Here is a 26,454-nt window from a genome sequence, read left to right on the forward strand (position 1 = left end):
GCTGCATGTAAATCGAGTTTACTTGCCATTTTTTGGCGTTTTTATCAGGAGATATTGATAATTTATTGTTTAAATTGATCAGATACAGTTGATGTCATTTTTTTTTAATAATTGCACAAGCAGTTCGTTGACTAGCAGAAGCTGACAAAGTATACATACGATTTTTAGGTATAAAAGGAGCTATTGTAGCATTCATACTTTCATTAGGATTATATACTTGTAGCTCCTGCAGCAAATTCACGGGTTTTATTAGCTAAAGTATTAAATAAACATTTCAATAAATCGAAGAGTTTTTGATCTTTAAAACCATCAATAATTGTGCTGTGCTCATACGTATCAAAATTTAGGTGAAATTTACACCACTTTCTCCACAATTGTTGTGAATATTAAAACAGTGGTAGGGTATATTTTTAATAGTATCAGCCATGGCTGTAATGCCACCAATATTTTAGGATATACCATAATTAAAACAGTTTTGTAAAAAAGTTATTGCTGTGCTAGTACCCGCTCGGCATAGAACATTGCAATTGTTACTACACCATTGCTTTTGATTAAAAAATGTAACGTTGAGTAATAGCGTTTACTTTAGGTTGTAACAACTTTACAGACGTAATATTCCTTTTGACATATTGCGGATATGTTTTTATTATACCATTTGGACAACGTTAATTAATAACGTTAGGAAACCAGTTTATGTATGGTTTATTATAGCAATATGATTTTAGTATTATTATTTTTTCCAATATTTCGATTAGATGGCGCCAGTTTCGATGCTAGGGTTTTAGTCATATATATATATATATATATATATATATATATATATATATACAGTAAAACATACCGATCACAAATAAGATAAGAGCGTTTTCCTCTAGTAAGCTATCCATTTAGCAGTCTGGAAAAGTTCCTGATGCATATAAAATATGCTGCTGCTCCTTGATGCTCGAGAAAAAAAAGAAGATTAGCGTGTCTGGTCCTCTTGCATTTTGTTAATTGTTAAGGTGCTATGATTGTATTCTCATTCGTCTCAGTCTCTTCCACCATAGTAAAAATATTAATAGAGACATCATTATCTTCCTCAAATTTCGGAATTTGGTTTAGTGTAGTCGGAAACGATATACTTCTAACGTCGAAAACAGTTGTAAAATGAGGATATGAAGATTTTCGTTGTGGATGAGTATTCGGTTTTGCCGGATAGAGTGCAGCCGTTACAGCCCATGCAAAACATGTATTATCATCACTGTGTATGTTTATCACAGCCTGTTTATTTTTAATAGATTCTGGAACCTCGACTGCACAACCTATATGCAGCGGGTTATAATAATTTATATTTATAAATAAATTCAGAATTTTTTCCAACGCCCATCCAGTATCACGCTCTTGAAACTCAGTCAATTCTTTTAGAATTTTGTCTATTATATTTATATTGTACCAATCACTAAAACTATCAGTTTTGTATAAGACTGCATTGCGGGTTGAGATATGTTTAATATCACTAATCTCTTTACAAATAAATTGGCCGTTAAAGATGCAATTTATCTTAACTGCGTTCACGTTATTAAACACTTTTTCTGTGTAGGTCTGTACTAAGTCTTTTGCACCTGTTAGAAAATCACGTGGTTCTATATAATTATAATTTACAGCCATTCCGCTACATATTCGAGATTTAAATGAAGACTCGAGATCTTTCCAAATAAGCTTTCTCGCTCCAATTGATTTCTTATTTTTTGCCGCATGCAGAAGTAGACGTTGGATAGTTGTTATTTCAGCCAGATTTATGTGTACTGTATCAGGAGCTGCAGATCTATTATCATCTCTTAAACTTCGAATGTAATCACGACACTTGCGTACCCACTCATGATAATTATGCTGATTTCCTAAATCAGGATTCTTGAGAGCATTATTCAAACAATAACTCTTATCCTTAGCTGCTCTAAGTAGAAGACACTGTATTTGTGCAATTTCTGCAAAATTTTTCTGCACCGTGCCTATAGGTGCGTTGCGATTGGAGATTCTGAGTTTATGAATATATTCACGACACTCGCGTACCCACTCGCGATATCCTTCTTGCGTTTTCAAAACTCTATTTCGTAGAGACATCTTTTGTTCTTTTCTTCGAGAGGATTAATCAGGAACTGAGGAAAAGTGGGTGGGAAACTGAGCTCTTTAGATAAAGGATCTCTGAAACACTTCAGGGGGTAAGAGAACATTAAGGACAGGTAACGACATGTTAGAAAATAGATGCAAGCGTTTTTCAGTTATACATATATTCCAGATTTTTGCTCATACATATATTTCATGTAATAGACATTTTTTAAGGCACATACGCCTTCATGATTCAAACATGCTGGAAGATGTGAATTATGCAAGCTATCTTCTAAATCAAAATCCCCCCCACATAAAATTATCTACATTAGTTATTTCTAAATTACAAATATCTCTTAACCAATTTGTATTTTCAATTCCTTTCTCAAAAATCTCATCCTCATCATCATAAATATACTTCCTTATAATATCTTTGTATTTATAGTAGGGTGAGTAGCCATCCGCCCAATTTAAGTCGTGTTTATTTAGAAAGAACCAGCTAAAAAGAAACATTATATTAAACAAAAATAATATCTATTTTTTCTTTTTCATATACTTACTCTGTCCGCTTTCGCTCCTTTTCACTTAGCCACGAATATGAATAGGGCGGTGAAAATAAAATATGGAACACTTTTTGTTCTTGTATAACAGCAAATTCTTTGATTATAAATGACTTATCCGTCAAACGGAATCCTTGAAAATCAACGAACGATGGTGCCATTATGCCTACGTTTTTTATACTAAAATAATTTTATTTAAATATGCATGTTTCATGAAAATTTCTCCCTCTCTTCAAGCTAATTGTTCTTCATCCCTCCTACTATCCTCACCATAGGTCAAAACTATCTCCCACTATACGTAGCATAGGTCATAAATATTCTCTTGAGGACCAATGATGTTTCCGTTCTTCCAAGAGTGGCAGGTCAGTCATTTCCCCACCGTAGGACAAAAGTTTTGTCAACCTTTAAATCATCTTAGAATTACCGCCCACTACATGTAGCATAGGGCAGAAAATATTCTCTCTTAGAGCCAATTACGTTTCCGTTCTTCTAAGAGTAGTATAGGCATCTTCCTACCGTAGATTAAAAAAATTGTTGACACCTCCCTAACAGTGCTTAAAAGCTCGAAGAAATCGTAGAACAGGCATCAGTATTGCTTTAACGTGTACTCCGTTGAAAACAGTTCAGTATAACTTTATTCTTCACTTTTACAAGTACACGACTTAAAATGGTTAATCTTCTATATATCACCCATATCATTGATATTGATGGGTTTATGGTGAATAAGAAACTTATTTATAAAGAAATTGCAGTTAAAAATTTAATTTTTGGGAAAACATATTATGCAGCATTTCGCATCCGTGATTCATTTAGAAGTCTGAGTATTTCAGATAGGAAAAGTGTCATTTATGTTTTCAAAAATGTGCATGGAATTAGATATGGCAACACGGGATATGAGAAATTTACCCAGGAGGATGTTCACAAATTTGTTAATAATAGTGTATATGAATGTGAATATCGAATCGTTGCGTATAAAGGCGGGCACATAGAACGGGATTTATTAAATTATCTGGATATCCCAAATGCTAACTTAGAAAATTTCGGTTGTCCGAAATTCGACAATTTAATACGTCACATTCAACCTGATCAGACTCCATGTAAATTACATGAAAAATTGTATACCGATCGTGAAAAGAAGCCGATACATTGTGTGTATCAAGAAGTTAACGTTTTCGCACGATGGGTACAGCAACAAATAAATGTAAGTATCATGAGTTAAGCTTGCAATTTGTAAAATATTAACTGAATTTCTCTGTTTCAGGTGATTGAATAAAATATATATATATATATATATATATATATAAATTTCTCTATCATTTATATATACATTTTATGTATATATGTTTAATTATAAGTTTAATTTAAAAAAAAAATCATTTTATATATTTGTATATGTTTATGGATCGTTTTTTTCTAGGACTATTTCAGGGAACTAAAAGTTAATACCGGGACCTTTGGCACATATGGGGACGGTCCCCTTAATTTTTTATATAAAGAGTAATATTTGAAGACTGGTCCTATTATTTCCAATGTTACGTTAAGTTACATATTGGAACCAAAACTGATGTATATTAGTTGTGTAATACTAAGGCCGGTCCTAATAATTATTTATATACCATGTGTTAATTTGGAACCGCAAAATTAAACTTGCATTCTATATTATTTGCAGCACTTATAACCGAATTATTTAAAAAGAAGGTAGTAAAACTTTCCAAATTTTAATAATATATAAATATTGTTTTCGGAAAAATTATTGCCGAAGTTAAGCCCCAAATACGTTGAAATTACTTAAATCGACTCAGTTATTACTAACTCAACCATATTAGAGAGTCAATGTCATTTAAAACGTTTCAACATTTTAGAATGAGCAGTTAAGACGCAATAATCCTAAACAAGTATCGTAAGAGACTTTAGAGTTAGCTAGTATTCCTTGCTTCAATTATAATAAAATTTAAAAGTATAAGATTATAAAGGCCTTAAAAACAATTTGTACATATTTGGTACATAGATTGTATTATGTCTTGCACAATACATACCATATAGAAATGATACCAAATTCTAGTGACATATACTGTTTTAAAAACTGTTTGAATATGCGTTTCCTTTCAGTTATTAACTATTAAGCTTTTATAATATATTCCAAATACCTTTAATGAATAAACATATCGGTATACACGGAGAAAAAATATATTAAATAATGATAATTATGGGGACCGCCTAAAATTGGTCCCGATATTTAACATTACACTTGATGAATGGTACCTGCAGTCACCGATATATCAGGTATGAATGATAAAATATAACGCTAAGTATGGGAACATTGTTTTTGTCGGTACTCAAAATTACCTATGCTTGCACTAGATTCAACGTACTTATTCCAAACATGACAAAAATTAAATAAATAAAAAAAATATTTTAATGAAAATTTCTTTAATAAAAAGACATAAAGATACTGATTAAAACATCTCAATTTGAAAATTCTTCGCTTTTTTGCTTAATAGTTTAAAGCATCGTTGAATTAAAAGATAACTTAATTATTTTCGCATTGTCTAATTTACTAAGAGTTTTTACTAAGGGTTAAAAAATCTCATTCTGGCAGCGAGCATTATGGCTATTTATATCTTTGCAAATATATAGGTAGCCATAGTGCTCACTGATGGGACGAGACCTTTTAACTTTTCGTAAAAATTCTTGGTAAATTAGACAATTCGAAAATAACTAAGTTATCCTTTAATTTAACGATGCTTCAAACTATTAAAAAGAAGGCGAAGAGTATTCAATTTTGATGTTTTCTTGATGAAGAACTTTTCGTTAAATTCTGTTATGTCTTATTGAAATTTAGTGATGTTTATAATAAGTACGCTGATTTCAATAGAAGCATATATAGGTAATTTTCAGTACCGGGCACTTCATACACTGATAATTATGAGTACCGCCAAAAACAATGTCCCCATACTCAACGTTATACATTTATTACTGGTACCTAAAGTATCGATAATTGCGGGTACACCATTTAACATGTATAATGTTAAATATGGGAACCAATTATACGTGGTTCCTATATTTATCATTATTTAAGGTTTGTGGTACTCAAATATACCGATATGTTTAAGCATTAAGCGGACTAGGTAAGGTGCAAGCAATATCGACTTAACAGTAGTCTATTGAAAATGTAGCAGATTATAGAGGTTTTTGCATTGGATTCGTGTCAAATCATAGACGTAAAACTTCATTTATAGGCACAAATTTGGATTTATAAGATATAGCAAGGTACCTGGTACAGAACACCTCTGTTGGATACAAATAAAAAATTTCATGTAGTCCCTCTACAAATAAATGATATTTCATTACTTATGAATTTAAACGAATTATTTTTTATGTGTTTAAGCGGCTGAAGTAGTAAGCGTTATACACATATGTTCTACTTCAACCACTTAAAAACGTAGACAAGAAATCTTTTGAATTCATAATTAATGAAATATCATTTATTAGTGGAAGGACTACATGACATTTTTTTATTTGTATACAACGGAGGTGCTCTAAACCAGCTACCTCGCTATATTTTATAAATCAAAATTTTTGCCTATACATGAAGTTTTACGTCTATGATTTGACACAAATCCAATGCCAAATCCTCTATAATCTGCTAAATTTTCAATAGACTACTGTTAAGTCGATATTACTTGCATCTTACCCAGTCCGCTTAATGCTTGAACGTATCGGTATATTGGAGTACCACAAACCTTAAATAATGATAAATATCAGGACCACGTAAAATTGGTTCCCATATATAACATTATACACAGTAAATGGTACCCGCAATTACCGATACTTTCGGTACGAGTAATCAATGTATAACGTTGAGTATGGGGACATTGTTTTTGGCGGTACTCATAATTATCAATGTATAAAATGTCCGGTACTGAAAATTACCTATGCTTCCACTCAATTCAGCGTACTTATTACAAACATCACAAAAGTTGAATAAATAATAACAAAATTTAATGAAACTTTCTTCAATAAAAAAAACATGAAAATATTTATTGAATCATCAAAATTGAAAACTCTTCGCTTGTTTTTTAATAGTTTGAAGCATCGTTGAATTAAAAGATAACTTAGTTATTTTTGCATTATCTAATTTAACTTTTAATTCAAAGATGCTTTAAACTATTAAACAAACAAGCGAAGAATTTTTAATTTTGATGGGTCAATAAATATTTTCATGTTTTTTTTTATTGAAGAAATTTTCATTAAATTCTGTTATTATTTATTCAACTTTTGTGACGTTTGTAATAAGTACGCTGAACTGAGTGGAGGCATAAGTAATTTTCAGTACCGTACACTTTAGACATTGATAATTATGAGTACCGCCAAACACAAAGTCCCCATACTCAACGTTATACGTTGTTAATCGTACCTGAAATATCGGTGATTGCGGGTACCATTTACTGTGTACAATGATTAATATGGGAACCAATTTTACAAGGTCCTAATATTTAGCATTATTTAAGGTTTGTGGTGCTCAAATATACCAATACGTTCAAGTATTAAGGGGACTGGGTAAGTTGAGTAAGTAATATCGACTTAAGAGGCGTGCATTGAAAATTTAGTAGATTATAGAAGTTTAGGCACTTGATTCGCGTCAAATCATAAACGTCAAACTTCATTTATAGATGAAAATTTGGATTTATAAGAAATATCGAGGTAGCTAATACAGAGCACCTCCGTTGATTACAAATAAAAGATTTCCATGTAGTCCCTCTACAAATAAATAATATTTCATTAATTATGAAGTTAAAGGAATCTTTATGTGTTTATGTTTTTAAGCGGCTGAAGAAGTAAGCGTTATACATATACGTTCTACTTGAGCCGCTTAAAAACATAGACACAAGAATTCCTTTAACTTCATAGTGAATGAAAGATTATTTATTTGTATAGACACTACATGAAATCCTATTATTTGCATCCAGCGGAGATGCTGTATACCCTTACTACCTTAATATATTTTATAATTCCAAATATTTGCACCAGATAAATTTTATTCCCTTCATATAGGGCTAATCAAATGCTATAGCTTCAATAATCTGCAATATGTTCAATGGCTTATTGTTCAATCGATTTTTCCATGATCTTACACAGTTCGGTCATTGATTGAATGTATCATTATATTTGAGTACCACACACCCTAAATAATGTTACTTATGAGGACCACGTAAAATTGTTTATTGTATATAACATTGTACATGATATATGGTACCCGCAATAACCGATAATTTAAATACCAGTAATAATGCATAACGTTAAATTTAAGAACCCCTTTCTTAGTGATTCTTATAATTATTTTTACTTTATGTTTACGGTCCCAAATATGTCTATATGTACGATGGAGCTTGTAGTATCGAAAACTCATTGCTATAATACCTTCATAAGTGTATAATTTAATTTTTCGAATATACGTTTCGTTTTGAATTTGGTTTGTTTACCATGCGCTGCGTTCATCGTTTATACATTAGAGGGGAGGGGATTGTAGGACAGTGTTGTTTACTATTTTAACTCTAAGGACCCGTACGAGGACTAACAGCATAGCTCTTTTGGCAAGATACATCAGCATCGCTTTTCAAAAATTATGTTCGCATTAGTATTATTCACAGACAGTATATATTACATTTGTAAGAGCTCAGATATTTCTTATGGAAAAAAAGTACAAGTATAAAATACGCCGATGGAAATAGATATGCTGGAGAAGTAATTACCTACTACTAATGGTAAGTACATGTATAGATAAATAACGCTGTTGCTTATTAAAATAAAAATTTCATTATTTAGATTATTAGGTAAATTTATATATGTATATAAGAGATTTGGATGAATTTAATTGATATAGCAATCTATTTAGTTTTGTACTATTTGCAGATAAATTTTCTACATGGTAAGAATATATGAAGCTAAATTGTACTTTGTAAAGTTAATTTTAGAATATAATTTCTTGTATTGAACTTTTTTTCAATAAATATAAGATTAATTAATAATGCTATGTTAAGGTATAGCTGATAGAAAGTATTGTCCTGAATAAAGTCTCTTACAGGTTAATAAATTTTAATTTATTCCTATTAAATTTTTTCACAAATTTCAGAAAAACACGAATGTTTATTGAGATTGAAATGTCATCTAGAAAATCAGAAAAGAAAGAAAAAAAATATGAAAGACGGAAGAAACAGTAAGAATACTGACAATGCTAAAATAAAACCTGCAGTAAACAATTGTAATAGTAGTGAGTAATAATTTGTAATATAAGATTGATTGTTACTATGTGTTGGATTATTTAAACTAACAATACTTATTTATTATTATTTTAGGAAAGCGAACAAGAAAGGTGGAAGAAGACCATGGTGAGCATAGTGCGAAACATAATAAAGCAAAGAAAAATATAAAAATAAAATCGATTGACACTATTAAACATTGTGATGTTATTACTACAAATAAAGGTAAAGCTATAATAAATTTTGCTGCGAAGAGAATGTTATTTATGTTTATGCAAGATTTGATTAAGTTCTCTTTTAAAATGATTTATTGATATAAAAGATTGTTGTGTAAATTTTGTAACGTTGCGTTCTCGCAACGTTACTATAGCTGCCATCTAGCGCTTTGCTAATCTCAAGCGCTAGATAGGCGGGTCGCGTACGAACTAGGGAGTTATCAACCGATAGGTATTGATCTAGGATCGATAACTTGTCGGCTCCCTAGTGCCGCGCGATGGGTGTAGCGGGGCAGCGGCGGGACAGGCGCAGGGCCTTACCTGCTCCCGCGGACTGCCCCGACACACGTAGTTTAGAAGTCAAAGGTGACACATAGTGCCTAGAGGCGCCCCGCCGCCGACAAAAGTGCGACCCCAACGACAGCCGCCACACAGAAACGGAGAAAAGAGGAGAGGTGCAGCGACTGCCAGGGAGCCGCGAACCCATATCGGACGACGGGACACCCCCAGCCCTTCGGGCCAGCCACCAAGGGCGAGAGCGAGAGAAGGAGAGAAAGAGAGAGAGACCGAGAGAGCGAGAGAGAGCGAGAGAAAGAGAGAAGAGAGCCTACCTATCGTAAGCGGACAGTTGGGTGATTATTCGTTGTGTAATAAAGTCCAGTGACGTCCCGGGGTGTGCTAGGGCTTTAGGGCTCGTAGCACCGACCGGTTGTATAGGGAACCGCTGGCCCTGCTCACCTGTCACGGGTAAGCGGGCAACCTAGCGGAGTGGTCATTCCGTCGGACCGGTAACGAGCATCTTATTGTGTACAGGCGCGAATTAGTAAAAGTGTTCGCGATTGCATCGATTAGTTGTGAGTTGACCGTTGACGGGAACGTTCCCGTAATTCGTTTCAAGGCCGCGGACTTAGTATAATCCCCGTGAGGACTAGTGACCTTAGAGTCCTCGACGTAAACAATCCGGGTCGTTGTGGTGTTTGAGTACGCGGGAACGGAGTCAGTGCGAATAACCGTCGGGTGACGCGCACGCGCGGGGATAGGGACCCATCCGCGTAACGTCGCGTCGTGGTTAGCCTACGAATCCGCCGGAGGCGCGCGAGTACCGCGCGACTCGGCGGGACCGCCGCGAACGCCAACTAGTGGCTCGAGCGCGGGGCTAACTACTACACTATTGCTCAATAATCTTGCGTCAGGCGAGGGGCAGTGGGGATAAGAGAGGCAAGGGGTTATCTAGGGAATTCTAGTGGACACCGTCAAATTTTTGATCGGCTATCCCTTTGACGCAAAAGAGCTGTCAAAAGCTAAATTAACCTGTATTTTGAAGAAATACAGAAACATAAATATTTTTAAAAAACAAATAAGAAGAAAGAAAGAAAGGATTTTAATAAATATATAAAGAAAAAATATCAGATGAGTATTAGTTAATAGGAAATGTTAAAGTAATTATAAATTATTAAGAAAATATACTTTGTGGTTTTTTTATTTCTGTTACAGGTTAAATGCTGTTTCTGATGAGTTTAAATTACAGCAAAGAAATATATATAGACCAATGAATAAAAAAGGACTAATTTATGAAGCATTTCTGTGTGGACCAGTTATTTCAATAATTATGGTTTAATTATGTTATAATAGTGATTGTGAAAGCGTTTGGTGTATATACACAAAGAAATTCTATTATAAATTAATAATTATATATAATAATGTGTTGATTCCTATTACTATAAATTAAAGCTAGTTCAATTAAAATACTCGTTCTCTTTCTTCCTTATCCAAATTCTATACATACATAGTAATTAGATATTCTCATAGAATCTATCCTTTAAACTAATTAAATTGCAACTATTTGAAATGTGCAAGTCATAACTATTTGCTTCAATTATTTGTATTATTCAATGCGAGACAAATTGCATAGAGACTCTTCAAATTTCTTATTGATCTGTCACATTCTTTCACATCTTGTGTGACATTTATTTGCCTTGATTGTTCCTTCTTCTTCTAGTTTTCAACATATACCAATATTTCTCTAGATATTTTCAAATACGCTGAAGTATGCTTATTCTGCTGTCTAATTGATTCTATCAATGTGAGGATGATAGGTAAGCTATTGCTCTATTAAATTTGAAGAATCTAGACACTTCACTTAATTTATTGTACTTAAATATAATGTTTGGTACTTCGTCTACATGATATCTTTTCTTTACATTTGACAGGATATTGTCCTCCAATACATTCATGTATACTGCTGAGTTAATCTTGTTTTCAGCTTCAAATAATTTTCCAACTACATATTTGGATATCCATTCCTAATATACAATACTTATTTTGTTACTCCTATTTGTTGTTGAGAATTATCTGTCTTAAATCCTTAATTTATCTAGTCGCCATATATATATTCTATTATTTTCAGATGATTGATATATCTTACTACCAATTCTGTCAACATTATAATAGGAGTAACAAAATAAATATATTCTATATTCAAAATGTATATCCAAACACGTAGTTGAAAAACTATTCGAAGCTGAAAGCAAAATGAACTCATTAGTGTACACATACCTTCTAAAGAACTTTATCTTCCCAAGTACTATGAAAACATATCTCACAAAAGAGATACCAAATTTAAATAACATCATTCAAATGCCTATTTTTCAAATTTAACTAGACAATGGTTTATCAATGATTTCAATATTTATAAAATTAATTAGAGATCAGCAGAATCATCAGATCTGCGTATAATAATTAATGATTGTAAAATTATTTTTATATGTTATAGACTAGAAGAAAATAGTGCAAAGGAGGCATATAAATGTCATAAAAGATAATATGTAGAAGGATGTGACATATTAATAAGAAATTTGCAGAGGCTCTATGCAATTTCTCTTACAATGAATAATAAATATCATTGAAGCAAATAGTTATGACTTGCACATTCCAAATAGTTACAATTTAATTAGTTTAAAGAATAGATTCTACGAGAATATGTAATTACTATGTATGTATAGAATTCAGATAAGGAGGAAAGAAAAAGAATATTTTAATTGAACTAGCTTTAATTTATAGTAATAAGAATCAACACATTATTATATATAATTATTAATTTATAATAAAATTTCTTTGTGTATATACACCAAACGCTTACACATTCACTATTAGAACATTACATCATAATTATTGAAATGACTGGTCCACACAGAAATGGTTCATAAATTAGTCCTTTTTTATTTATTGGTCTATATATATTTCTTTTCTGTAATTTAAGCTCATCAGAAACAGCATTTAACCTGTAACAGAAATAAAAAAACCACAAAGTATATTTTCTTAATAATTAACAATTACTTTAACATTTCCTATTAACTAATACTCATCTGATATTTTTTCTTTATATATTTATTAAAATCCTTTCTTTCTTTCTTCTTATTTGTTTTTTAAAAATATTTATGTTTCTGTATTTCTTCAAAATACAGGTTAATTTAGCTTTTGACAGCTCTTTTGCGTCAAAGGGATAGCCGATCAAAAATTTGACGGTGTCCACTAGAATTCCCTAGATAACCCCTTGCCTCTCTTATCCCCACTGCCCCTCGCCTGACGCAAGATTATTGAGCAATAGTGTACGTCATCGGGGCTTCAGCCGCGTTCGCACGACTTAGGCCGCGCCCACATTTAGGACCCCGCGTAACACCGTTATACCACGTGCGAAGGATCGGGTATTGTATTAAGCACCGATTTTATAATAAAGAGAGTTCAATCGAAATTAGCGAGTTAGTGTATTAGCACCCCACCCCTATATTCGCGTACGAGGGTTAGAACCCCCTCTGTACCAATAAATATTCGGGAATTATTAAATAATTACATCGAAGGCGCCCGGGTCTTATAGGAAGTCGCCTATTGGGACGCGAACGCAAGCGGTGGGGGGGAATCACTCCTCCCTCCCCGCCTACACCATCCCTTGGGATAGACAGTAGCGTCACAATTTGGCGCCCAACGTGGGGCCCACGGAGTGAGGTCTCGTACGCGTGGTAGAGTGCTAATTTTTTTTTTAGATTTGAGAATAGTTTTTGGCGAGAGTAAGATTTTTTTTTTTTTGGGAATTGAGAACAATTTTTTTTGTAGGTCGAGTAGCGGAAAATTTTTTTTCTCGCACCCCTACCGCGGATAGAATTTTTTTTTTGTTTTTTTGCGGAAATAGAGAATTATGTCGGATTCCGACAAATCGAGTGGAATGTCAGTACGCGATCGTGAAATATTAACGGAACGTAACGAATTACGACGGTACGCGAAAAATATGCCGCGTAGTAAATTAATCATGGCGCTGACGGACGCGGAGCTAAATACACGCGATAGCTCGGAAGATCAACTACGCGATCGATTTGTGCGTCATAGGTTACGTGAGAGTTTCGGACCGGAAGCAGCTCAGTGGAATCCGCGGGTGGATGAATTGGAACCATTCCACCCCGCCGTCCCACCTCAGCCGCTTCCAACACCTTCGGCGATAAAAACCAACGAGGACGAATTAGCGACACCGAAAACGAACCCGAAATTAAGTCGGCAATCGGAAGATGCGCTTCGTGAATTGTTTGAGACCCCTCGGGGAGGGGAAACTTCGCGACAGATAAACATGTCAGAAGAGAGTAGCGACTCGAATTTGACATGTATTGATAAAAATCGCAAACTAACGCCGAAACCGAAACGAGGGGTTACGTTTGAATCAGATTCAGACAGGTCGGGCTTCCGAAGGCGTGATCTTGACGAGCGGTCTTCGGAACCACCCAACCGAACCCCAGCGAACCCGGAGTATTCGAGGGAACGAAATGCGCCGGTAGGAGTGGGAAATTCCGCATTAGGAGCGGTTCCGCCCGAACTACTAGCTAGCATCGTGCAATTAGTAATTGCGTATCAGTCGGCAGGAGCGCAAGGGTCTGCACCGGTCGAAAGGGCACCGGAGATGCCTCAACCCCGCGAAATTAGTAGAAATTCGCCGGGAACAAGCCGGGGTGCGACTAGTCGCCGTCGACAACCCTCTGAATACCGATCGCGAAATAGATCATCGAGTTCGGAAAGATCGAGCGAGTCTAGCTCACGATACTCCAGCCGGAGAGGAACACGGGTAATAGATGCTTTCCGGAAATGGGGTATTCGGTTTAAGAATCACGATGCTGACGACGCCGAAGACTTTATAGAGAACTTAGAACATTGCCGCAATGTTTCCGACCTAACGTTTAGCGAGATCAGGGAAACCCTCCCCGTCGTGTTGAGCGGGGAAGCCAAAGCCTGGTTTAAGGTCGAAGGCAGCTCCTGCTCAACATGGCGTGACTTCCGCGAGGCCTTCCTCAGCCAATTCGGGGATGAGGAGGATAACGACGCGAAATGGGAGAAGGCGCGACAACAGACACAAAGGGAGGGCGAATCGATCAAGGCGTATTTGGTGCGTATTCGGTCGATTCTAAAAGAAATTAGGCCGACCCCTTCCGTCTCGGTTCAATTGGACCTGGTTTATCGAAACCTACGTCCCAATTACCGCCGTAGAATGTTTCGCAGGGATTTTGATTCATTCACGGGTTTGCGCGAAATAGGTCGGGAAATAGAGAAGAACGCGGAGATAGACAAGGCGTTTAAACCACCGCCTGGAGCTACGAAAACGCGCGAAGAGGATAAATCTTCGCGTAAAAATCGTGAAGCTCTCTCTGCAGTTTCCGAGAAAAGCGAAAAACAGCCCGAAAAACAGACAAAAAGCGACGCAACCGGCAAGAACGCGAAGAAATCGGACGAGGAGAAGCCGAAAAAGAAAAAGTCGCGTTCAAGGAGAGGAAAACGCGGTAAATCCAAACGACGCTCGTCTGGATCGACCAGCGACTCTAGCTCGGGGTCAGATAGTTCGCGGGAATCTCCTAAGAAATCGTCTGGGAGATCGTCCCGAAGACATTCTGACAAAGGGAGTAGGAAAGGGAGCTCAAGCCATAGCGGACACCGTAGCAATTCGTCGGACGAGCTAGGTGCTATCGCTGCAGCTCCAAGACAAGGTCAGAGAAGACCAACCTCCTCCTCACGAGCGCCGGGAGGACATGTAGCGGGTCAGTCGCGATATCAGGATCGTGGGGGTCAATTCCGCGACGCAGCGATATGCCATCGTTGTGGAGGAAGAGGACACTACGCGAGAGAGTGTCCTTCGCGTGAGCCGACTCAAGCCGCGATTGCGCCTGCACCCTGGTGGGCCCAACAGGCCGCCGGGATGCAGGCGCCGATGCCACCGCAAACGGTGACCACACCCGCGCTGTCTTATAATCAAGCGCAGTGGCCACCAACAACGTCCGCGTCGACAATAGGTCAGAGCCTATTGAATAATGTATACGGGAATGCGAGAAATCCGGGAAACGGACAGTAGGGCTCGCGGAGGAAGCTCGCGCGGGCCCGGCTGATAATCTTCGTAAATCGGGTAGGACAGTACGATTTACTGACCCCGAATCGTGGAGGGACTCATCGGTGAGTAGCACGGATTACGAAGATTACGCGTCGGAAAGCGAACAAAAAGATTTGCGGGACCCTTCGACCTCGGAGTCAGAAGATGAGCCTAATTCGACGCGACCGGACTTTAGCGCTGAAGATTCTAGTGAAGAGAGCGTTTGTAGTTTTACCTCAGAAGTAGGAAGACGACCTTCACTAGAAAGTAACCCTGAAGATTCGATAAATGAAACGGAACCGAGTAGTTTATCCGATCATTTGTGTGCTTTGGACGAATTATTGTCCAAGGAGCGCACCGCGACTCTTGGCCAGGTATGGGGGAAAGGGAACATCACAATCCGAACTCGTCGCTGTGTTCGGAGTGATGTGTTCCCTAATCAACCGAATACCGATGGCCGCTATTATTTGCAGCTAGAATTATTTGGACAAATTTTTCCTGCACTAATAGATACGGGAGCATCGCGATCGTACCTCGGACATCGAACGCTGGAAAGAATCCAAGCGAAGATTGACAGGTCGCAAGATAGAGTAATGCGTACTGCCGATGGTACGGAAACACGAGTAATAGGGGTTATTGCGCTAGAATTAGAGTTAGGAAAAACAAAGAAAGTAATGTATTTCCGCGTGGTACCGGTTTTAGACTACGACTGTGTCCTCGGTATGGATTTTCTCCGATTATTCGGAGTTATAATTGATACTTCGCGCGATTTATGGCAAACGCGCGACCGAGTAAATTTGAGATTCGCGAAAATAAACGCGGCAAGCTCAAATGAGACACACGTATCTTCATGTTTTGCTATCGCTGAAATGACTAGCGAGCAAAACGTGGTACTAGAGAAGTTTCTAAGTGATAACTTCCCCGAGATAGTTGGACCAGTCCCGGCGACTACCCTGGTCAAACATCATATAGATGTCCAGGGTCAGGCTCCAATCCGCCAAGCGGCAAGGAGAGTGTCGCCGGTGATCTATAAAGTAGCGCACGAAGAGGTCGATAAATTATTGGGTGAAGGGATTATCGAACCCTCCACGAGCGCGTGGGCCAGCTGTCCGGTTATAGTACCAAAACCGGGCGGGAAATATCGATTTTGCATAGATTTTCGACGCGTGAATGAGGTAACGCGCAAAGACGCGTACCCGATTCCGCATATCGATAGCATTCTCGATAAACTCCGCCACGCGAGATACATTTCGACGTTAGATTTAAGTCAAGCGTACTTCCAGATACCGCTAGGAGACGAGAGTCGGGAAATTACAGCGTTTATAGTACCCGGAAAAGGACTCTTCCAATTCAGGCGTATGCCGTACGGTCTCACGAATGCTCCTGCGACGTTCCAGCGAATGATGGATCAGTTAATTCCACCTGAATTTGATCCGTATGTGTTCGTCTATCTGGACGATATCATCATCGTAACGAACACGTTCGCGGAACACCTAGGATGGTTAGAGCGTGTGTTAAACATTATTCGATTCGCGGGTTTAGAAATCAATCGCGAAAAGAGTAAATTTTGCAGGTCGGAGGTTCGGTTCCTTGGGTATCTGATCAATCGTAATGGTTTAGCTCCGGATCCCGAGCGAACCGCACCGTTAATGAATTATCCGCCGCCAAAAGATTTAAAAACACTGCGCCGCTTCCTAGGGATGGTTGGATGGTATGCGCGGTTCCTACCCAACCTGTCGAAGGACAAAATTCCACTCGTCTTGTTATTGCATAAAGGCGTGCGCTGGCATTGGGATCAAGAGCAACAGACTTCCTTTGAGCGATTGAAGGAAGCGCTGTGCTCGGCCCCGGTCTTGGCAAGGCCCGATTTTTCGAGACCTTTCCAAGTACAGACAGATGCTAGCGACTATGCAATAGGAGCAGTATTAACTCAGCGACACGGAACTGAAGAGCATCCGATTGTATTCGCTAATCGAGTACTATCCAAAGAGGAACGGAATTACACGACGACCGAGAAGGAGTGTCTCGCTGTCGTGTGGGCAATTCCGAAACTAAGACCGTATTTAGAAGGCTATCATTTTACGGTTGTCACGGATCACAGTAGTTTGCGTTGGCTACATAACTTGAAAGATCCAGTAGGGAGATTAGGTCGATGGGCCCTCGAATTACAACATCATTCGTTCGAGGTGGTACATCGTAAAGGCGCATTGCATCACGTACCCGATGCATTATCACGCGCCCTCCCAGTAGGCACCGAAAATGAATGCGTCTCCGCGGTTAATGAAGAAAATAGCGAAAATTTGGTCACACAGTCGCGTATCGACTTCGAGAGCGACCCGTGGTATACAGCACGACGCGGAAAAGTAATCCAGCGACCGCGGGCTTACCCAGACTGGAAAGTTGAGGGAAACCGGCTGTATTGCCACCGGCCGGACGTGATACTCGAATCGATAGGTCGCGATTATGACGCGTGGAAGTTAGTCCTCCCGCGAGAGGCTCGACTTTTAGCCCTACAGGAAGCTCACAATAATACTTCCGCAGGACATGCTGGCGTTCAGAAAACTCACGCTAGAATCTGCAAAGATTACTATTGGCCGGGAGTTTTCAAAGACGTCGTAGCATTCGTACGCGGGTGCAAAGTCTGTCAGCAACATAAAGCTGTACAGCTTGCCCCTGTAGGACTTATGGGAACTCGAGTAGTGGAGCGACCATGGACTGTGGTTGCGGGAGACATAATGGGCCCCTTTCCACCAAGTAAGGCCCAACAGCGTTACGTAGTAGTCTTCCTCGACAACTTCAGTCGTTACGTGGAAATGCGAGCGATCCGCACAGCTGACGCCAAAAGCATCTTGAAAGCTTTTAGCGAGCTGGTTATTTACCGTTGGGGATCACCGGAAATATTTCTTTGCGACAACGGTACCGAGTTCGTAAACAAGGAAGTGACCAAATTTCTAGATGAACATCAGATTAGGCAATTTACTATTCCGCCGTATCACGCGCAGGCTAACCCGGTAGAACGCGTGAATCGGGTAATTAAAACGATGATTAGGATATTTGTAGAGAGCGACCACCGAGACTGGGACGTTCATCTCGCAGAATTCCGTTTCGCGATTAATTCCGCGATGCATTCGTCGACTGGAGTATCTCCCGCGTTACTTAACCTCGGTCGAGACCCAGTAATTACTCCGAATCTACGGCGAGAGATTGAAGGTCCTCGTACGATACTTAGGAGTGACCCCGAAAATTGGGTGGCGCGACTAAAACGTCTTCCTTTGATTCATGATATCGTGCAGGTAGAGATAGAAAAAGCGAGTGCCCGTCAAGCCCGCTATTACAATCGTGGCCGGCGCGATGTCAGGTATCAGGTAGGAGACGTGGTATGGCGGCGCGGCAGACCATTATCGTCATCTGCTGATAATTTTGCTGCGAAGCTAGCACCATCGTACGAGGGTCCGTTTAAAATAGTTCGCGTAATATCGCCGGTCGTCTACGAGCTTGAAAATCAAGGCCGTAGTAATCCGAAGGTCCACGTTTCGGATCTAAAACCGTTTGTCGCGTCGTTTTGCGTTCCGGACGTCGATGAACCGGGTGAGGAAACCATTGCGGGGGAAGGGGACGACGACCCTGTACCTTCCCCAAAACCGACCGGTAAACGGAAAGGGGCTCCGGGAAAACGGAAAATGTCGATCGTGAGCGATTCGTCGGATTCCGCCCCGTCTACGTGGACGGCACGCCTGCGTCCACGTCGAGACCCAACCTAACCCTCGCGAACCTGAGTGCGGACATGTATGTGTGACGAATGGATGAATGTGTGTGTCGCGTGATTTTTTTTATTATTTTTTTTGCGGAGAGATGACGGATGCCTCCTCCTGTTCCAGAAGATGGATCCGTACCTACAGCAGGTGGTGACCCACTGCTGGTTTCAGGGAATCTCCTTGCCAGGACCCCTGCCAGCAGTGGGCCCATCCACCCACCAGCCACCCTCCCACCACCCACAGCTCCTCCCCGGCCACCACCACCAGGGCTATTCCCTCCCTCCGTCCCGCTATTCTGCGCAGGGTACCCCCTACCCTCCGGCCTACCATCCGTTCCCGGCCTCTGGGTACACCGACCCGCAGCCTGCCGCGTGGGAGGCTGAAATGAGCCGGCTACGTAGGGAGAACGAGATGCTCCGGCGGGTAGCGGGTCAACCCCGCACCCGTACGGGCATCCGCCCTCCCTCGCAGGCGGCCATTGTGCCACCACCGGCGGGAATCGGATCGGCTGTACCCAAGCCGAAGAAGAAGGCCCACCGTGGCAGACGGGGTGGCCGGAAGGGCCAGGGAAGGGCCCAGCAAAGAAAGCGGGCGGAGGAGAGAAAGAAGAAGGAGGAGGAAGAAGATGAGGCTCGGCGACAGCGCATCCGCGCTGCCGTCGAAAAGAGGAGGGAAGAGGAACGGGAGAAACGGAAGAAAGAGGAGGCGAGGAAGAGGGAGAAGGAGAGGAAGGATCGGGAGAAGGAAGAGGAAAAGAAGAGGAAGGAGGAGGCTATGGAGGAGGACCTCCTCCTCCTGAGCGTTTAATGTCTGTCCGTGTCTAGTGTTTAAGTTTTTTTGTGTATAGAGTCTATTTTTTTATGATTAATATCTTTTTTTTTGTATCGAGCCGGATAATTATTTTTTTTTATTATTATTGTTGTTTATGTAGGCCGAATTATTTTGTGTGTGTGTAATAAAGTATGTGTGTGCGAAGCGAGCGTTTTTTTTTTATTGTAGCATTGTAGGATTGCGCGCACCAGAGGAAATTAAATTGAATCAGAGACACCCCAGGGTCGACTTCAACCTGGAGGAAGTTGACCAACCCCCACGTTGGTCCTAACGAGGGGGGAGTTGTAACGTTGCGTTCTCGCAACGTTACTATAGCTGCCATCTAGCGCTTTGCTAATCTCAAGCGCTAGATAGGCGGGTCGCGTACGAACTAGGGAGTTATCAACCGATAGGTATTGATCTAGGATCGATAACTTGTCGGCTCCCTAGTGCCGCGCGATGGGTGTAGCGGGGCAGCGGCGGGACAGGCGCAGGGCCTTACCTGCTCCCGCGGACTGCCCCGACACACGTAGTTTAGAAGTCAAAGGTGACACATAGTGCCTAGAGGCGCCCCGCCGCCGACAAAAGTGCGACCCCAACGACAGCCGCCACACAGAAACGGAGAAAAGAGGAGAGGTGCAGCGACTGCCAGGGAGCCGCGAACCCATATCGGACGACGGGACACCCCCAGCCCTTCGGGCCAGCCACCAAGGGCGAGAGCGAGAGAAGGAGAGAAAGAGAGAGAGACCGAGAGAGCGAGAGAGAGCGAGAGAAAGAGAGAAGAGAGCCTACCTATCGTAAGCGGACATTTGGGTGATTATTCGTTGTGTAATAAAGTCCAGTGACGTCCCGGGGTGTGCTAGGGCTTTAGGGCTCGTAGCACCGACCGGTTGTATAGGGAACCGCTGGCCCTGCTCACCTGTCACGGGTAAGCGGGCAACCTAGCGGAGTGGTCATTCCGTCGGACCGGTAACGAGCATCTTATTGTGTACAGGCGCGAATTAGTAAAAGTGTTCGCGATTGCATCGATTAGTTGTGAGTTGACCGTTGACGGGAACGTTCCCGTAATTCGTTTCAAGGCCGCGGACTTAGTATAATCCCCGTGAGGACTAGGGACCTTAGAGTCCTCGACGTAAACAATCCGGGTCGTTGTGGTGTTTGAGTACGCGGGAACGGAGTCAGTGCGAATAACCGTCGGGTGACGCGCACGCGCGGGGATAGGGACCCATCCGCGTAACGTCGCGTCGTGGTTAGCCTACGAATCCGCCGGAGGCGCGCGAGTACCGCGCGACTCGGCGGGACCGCCGCGAACGCCAACTAGTGGCTCGAGCGCGGGGCTAACTACTACGTCATCGGGGCTTCAGCCGCGTTCGCACGACTTAGGCCGCGCCCACATTTAGGACCCCGCGTAACACCGTTATACCACGTGCGAAGGATCGGGTATTGTATTAAGCACCGATTTTATAATAAAGAGAGTTCAATCGAAATTAGCGAGTTAGTGTATTAGCACCCCACCCCTATATTCGCGTACGAGGGTTAGAACCCCCTCTGTACCAATAAATATTCGGGAATTATTAAATAATTACATCGAAGGCGCCCGGGTCTTATAGGAAGTCGCCTATTGGGACGCGAACGCAAGCGGTGGGGGGGAATCACTCCTCCCTCCCCGCCTACACCATCCCTTGGGATAGACAGTAGCGTCACAATTTATATATATTATTATGCAGGTTCAAAATTGAGCGCAGTTGAATTAAATAAAGTACAAAATACTGTGACACAAACCATAGTTGATAGCAGTATTGAAAGCCATGCTACGATAGAAAAATTAGAGAATAGTTCTGCAGATAAAATCCCAATAAGAGCTATTCCAAGTTAAATTGTATTTCTTATTTCTGAATGTATTAACATTAATATTAAAATTTTGCTCTAATTCTTTGTGTGTTATAAACATTTTAGTTATATTTGAAGGTGCCAATGAAGTTATTATTTCGAAGGAAAATTTTGTATCTTTATATGAGATTAATACAAACAGCGAAACTACTTATACCACAGTGATAAAAGAAATATTTGTAGATTCGCTTACATATAAGAATTCATTTGAATCTATAAGAGGTTGGGCTGTTATTTCAATTTTTATGTTATATTTTTATTATACTTTAAAAACTCTATTACATTTTAATTTATAATTTGTTATTATAGGTTCAAAACAGAAGACAGATGAATTTAATATTACCAAAAATAAATCTGCAGATGAGAATATTACTAGAGAAAGCAATTCTACTATAAAATAAAACTGTCGAAAAGTCAGGAAACATTTCTACTAATAAACATTCAACTGAGCCTACACTATTTATAACAGAAACTGATTCATTTTTGAACATGGTTGATAATTCTTGGTATGTCAAATACAATTAAGCTATTTTAAAATTTTAGATGTGTAAATATAGCTTTTAACCTTCTAAAAGTTAGAAATTGTTGCATGTAGAAGATATATTTCCTTTTAGTGTAGGTGTGTGAAATAATTTGATATTCATGAATGCTGTGTGAATATCAAGCTGGAACGCACCCATAGTTTCATCAGTTTCATACGTTTAATCTGTAACTGCTTAATATAATCTATATACTACTATAGTATTTTAAAACTACCTCATACTTTAATTTTAGGATTGATTTATCAGTAGGACTATTGGCGGATGTTTCAAATATCAGTGATAAAGTAATTAGAAACTCCAATGAAAAGCTGGAAGAGAATAAGCTGGAAGAGTATAAGGATCTAAACAGTCTTAAGAATAATCTATATCCTTCAGAAGTTATTGTTGGAAACTTGCAAAATGACGGTATGAATAATAGAATATATACATATAGTCTTTTAAGAAAAAACATTTGTTAACATTAGTATATTTATTTATAAATAATTAAATGATTATCGTAATAACACTTTACAGCGAGTTTCTTAATTTTAAACGGTTATTATCATATTCTGTCTATTACTACTGTATACTTTTAGTTTGTCATATATCCGTATAAATGACATTAAAATCATACTTTAAAGTTTTTTATTTTTTCAGAATGTGATATGGAGGAAATTAGTATCAGGTCAAACAAAAAAGATAGTGATTCTTCGTACAAACCCGAATCGGAGAGTGAAGTGGAAGATTCTGTTTCACAAAGTCATAAAACATAATTCATCGAAGGGACAGAATTTATCAAGAAATTCTTGTAATAGTGCATTAGAGGATTCATTCATCAACAAAGCCCCAACTAATGCGCCAAACGATGAAAATATGTTTGTTAGAACTGTTGAATCAGGAACAAAGAAAGATTATTGTCACTACTGCAATACCGAACAGGCTAAACTAAGCCGTCATCTTGCCAGAAAACATTCGTCTGTTGATGAAGTGAAACAATTTCTTCTTATACCTAAAAATCATCCAGAGCGTAAAAAATTAATAAATCAGATTCGCAACGATGGCCAATTTTACTTTAACACAAATGTCAACATTAACACGACTGAATTAAAAACTATGAGACGTCCAAATGCTAAATACAATAAAGTAGCAAATGATTTCGTTCTGTGCCCGAACTGTAAAGGATCCTACGCAAAGTTGTCTTTACGTCATCATTATAGAAGATGCGCGAAGAACAAATTATCGAAAAGCAGAAACATAATGTGTAATGCTAGGCGTATTGCAGGTAGAGTTCACGATAAAGCGTGTATAGTGCTGCGAAATCGTGTTTGGCCTACTATGAGGGATGATACAGTTACAAGAGCAATACGATTCGATGAAATGGCAATTGAATTCGCAAACAAGCTCTGTGATAAGTATCAAGATCCTTATTTTTACGACATGATACGCCAAAAGTTGCGCCAGTTGGGTCGTTTTCTCATAGAAATTAAAAGCAGAAGTAAAGAAATTGATGATTTGTTTTCGATTTTCTGTTCTAGGAATTATGATTTGTGCAAAGAAACAATTCAGGCCTTAGCTGGTTTAAACGAATCAGGGACCGGATTTAAAACTCCTTCGTTGGTTACATCACTCGGTACCCTCTTAAAACAAGTGTGCAAACGTTGCATAACTGTTTTCATAAAACAACAAGATGATAAAAGAAGAAAAAACGCTAAGAGATTTCTACAATTATTGGTTGAAGATTATTCTTCTTCAGTAGCACGAACAGCAATAGAAACTCAGTATCGTAAAAAAAGACAGACAAATAAAAATTTACCAACTCCAACTGACATAAGAATGTTAGAGACTTATTTAACTGAGAAAATCTCATAAAAACTCATAATAGCTTAAAGAAAGAGTTTTGCTATAGTGCTTGGTTATCACTAGCTGAAAATTGTTTGATAATGATACAAGTATTTAACGGACGTAGATCCGGTTAAATAGAAAGAGCCCTTGTGGAAGATTTCTTGAATTATCAGAAGGTGGATGAGTCTTTTATAGGTAAATCTTATAAAAAGTTATCCAAGTCTGAAAAGAAAGCTGCAGAGACTTATGTACGCTTTACTATTAGAGGGAAATTGGGCCGTACGGTACCTATACTAATTCACAAGCAAATCTTAGAAAATTTACAACTTATATTGAAACATCGCAAGTTAGCGAATGTAAGTCCAAAAAATCCGTACTTATTTGGTATGCCCGGTACTTTAAAAGGAGATTATCGCTACTTAAAGGCTTGTGAGTCAATCAGAAAATTTTCGGATAGTTGTGGTGCTCCTAATCCATTGACATTACGCGGTACTAACTTAAGAAAGCACATTGCCACTATGTGTGTTAACTTGGAATTAAAAGACAATGAGATTTCAGAACTGGCTGATTTTATGGGTCATGCCGAAATTATTCACAAAAGTCACTATCGTCAACCCATTTTAATACGAGAAATATTTAAAATTTTAAATTTGTTAGAGATCGTACATGGAAAAAATGATGAAACAATTGAAAGTGACGGGGATGATTCTGGTGAAAAAGCAATTCCATTGCGTAAGTACTACAATGTTTTTATTACAAGCTCTTTTTTAAATATATTTTAATTCAAACTGTTCAATTTTCGTCTTGAAGGTAATGCACAAAATATAAATAAGACTACTGTAAACGACTCAACATTATTGGGTAATAATAAATACGACTTTCACTAATGTCATTCTCTGTTGCTAATATTGATAATAAATAAAAATTCTTTTTTTCTAATTTGTGTCATATAAGTGAAACCATTTCTAGTAAGGCTGATAGTTTTAGTGACTCTGATTCCTACTCGGTGAACATACCATTAAAGAAGAATAAGAAACGTTCAAGTACGATTAAAATTAACTTAGTTTTAATTGTTTCCTGGTTTTCCTCAATTTTTAAGAAAGCAATTCTTTTTCCAGCGTCTCCATTCGGTAAATGTAGTCGACAACGATGGACAGAAAAAGAGAAAGAAATTGCATTTGATGCATTTAAAAATAATATAGCTACTAAAACACTACCGTCATTCACCGAAATACAGAAGCTTAAAGAAAATTATCCTGGTATTTTTAATAGAAACTCTGCAACCATCAAAACGTGGGTGAACAATCAAATTAAAAAGAGAAGAAACTGAAAGTCATTTTATATAATGTTCCTAAACAAATGTAAGCATATTGTAATGTATCTGCAATTTCGAAAAGAATGATATTACATTGTTTTTAATATAGAATTATCTTATTTGTTGTATTAATGAGATATATATATATATATATATATGTATATGATTGAGGAAAAAGAATTATTATTATTTAAAGCATTTATTTGTGAAGCGTACTGAATAAGATGTAAGAGAAATGTATTAAATAATAAGACACTTAAAAATGTAGAAAATTATTGAGAATTTCGTACTTGAATTTACCTCCGGACAAGACTATAAGAATTCAATCATCTGCGTATATGCAAGAAATTTCAGGATTCGCACATGAGCCTTTTTTATATCAACTGAAAGGATTTTAATGGCAATCTTATTCGAAAAATTACCATCTTTTTAATTAGGTCAACGAATTATTTCTTATATCTATGATCTGAAACAACTTAAGTGTCAAACACTATATATTGACAGAAGTTTATAGTCAGACAATGCACGCACTTTCGAAGGAAACAAATAAAATATTAATAAATTAAATAAAGTAGAAAACGGTTAATAAAGGTTTGTTAAAACAATGCTTTGGAACAATAGATGCGAAATTTAATTATTTTCAATTTTTTACGTTTCGTCTCATTTAATTTATAATCCCTCTGTATAGAAGTATTTTTACATTTGGTTAATGCTTAATTAATTTGAATAGCGAATTTCGTGGAGTATACTGAATTTAGTGAACGTTTCTATATATTTCATTACCTTACAACTTAGACAATTATAAAT

At 38.5% G+C, this 26,454-nt stretch overlaps 1 protein-coding gene across 1 annotated transcript; it reads left to right on the forward strand.

Moving 5' to 3' along the window:
• Nucleotides 1–23,363: 23,363 nt before the first annotated feature.
• LOC136776174 (uncharacterized) lies at nucleotides 23,364–25,219 on the forward strand. Its single transcript, XM_066731553.1, has 4 exons — nucleotides 23,364–24,325; nucleotides 24,373–24,439; nucleotides 24,506–25,064; nucleotides 25,143–25,219. Exons 1-4 carry the CDS (start codon nucleotides 23,364–23,366, stop codon nucleotides 25,217–25,219), a joined length of 1,665 nt encoding a protein of 554 aa, XP_066587650.1.
• Nucleotides 25,220–26,454: the final 1,235 nt, after the last annotated feature.

This window comes from Prorops nasuta, unplaced genomic scaffold, assembly GCF_024137725.1.
Source record: "Prorops nasuta isolate Cenicafe-Biocafe unplaced genomic scaffold, Cenicafe_Pnas_1.2 PNAS00009, whole genome shotgun sequence".
Lineage (NCBI taxonomy): Eukaryota > Metazoa > Arthropoda > Insecta > Hymenoptera > Bethylidae > Prorops > Prorops nasuta.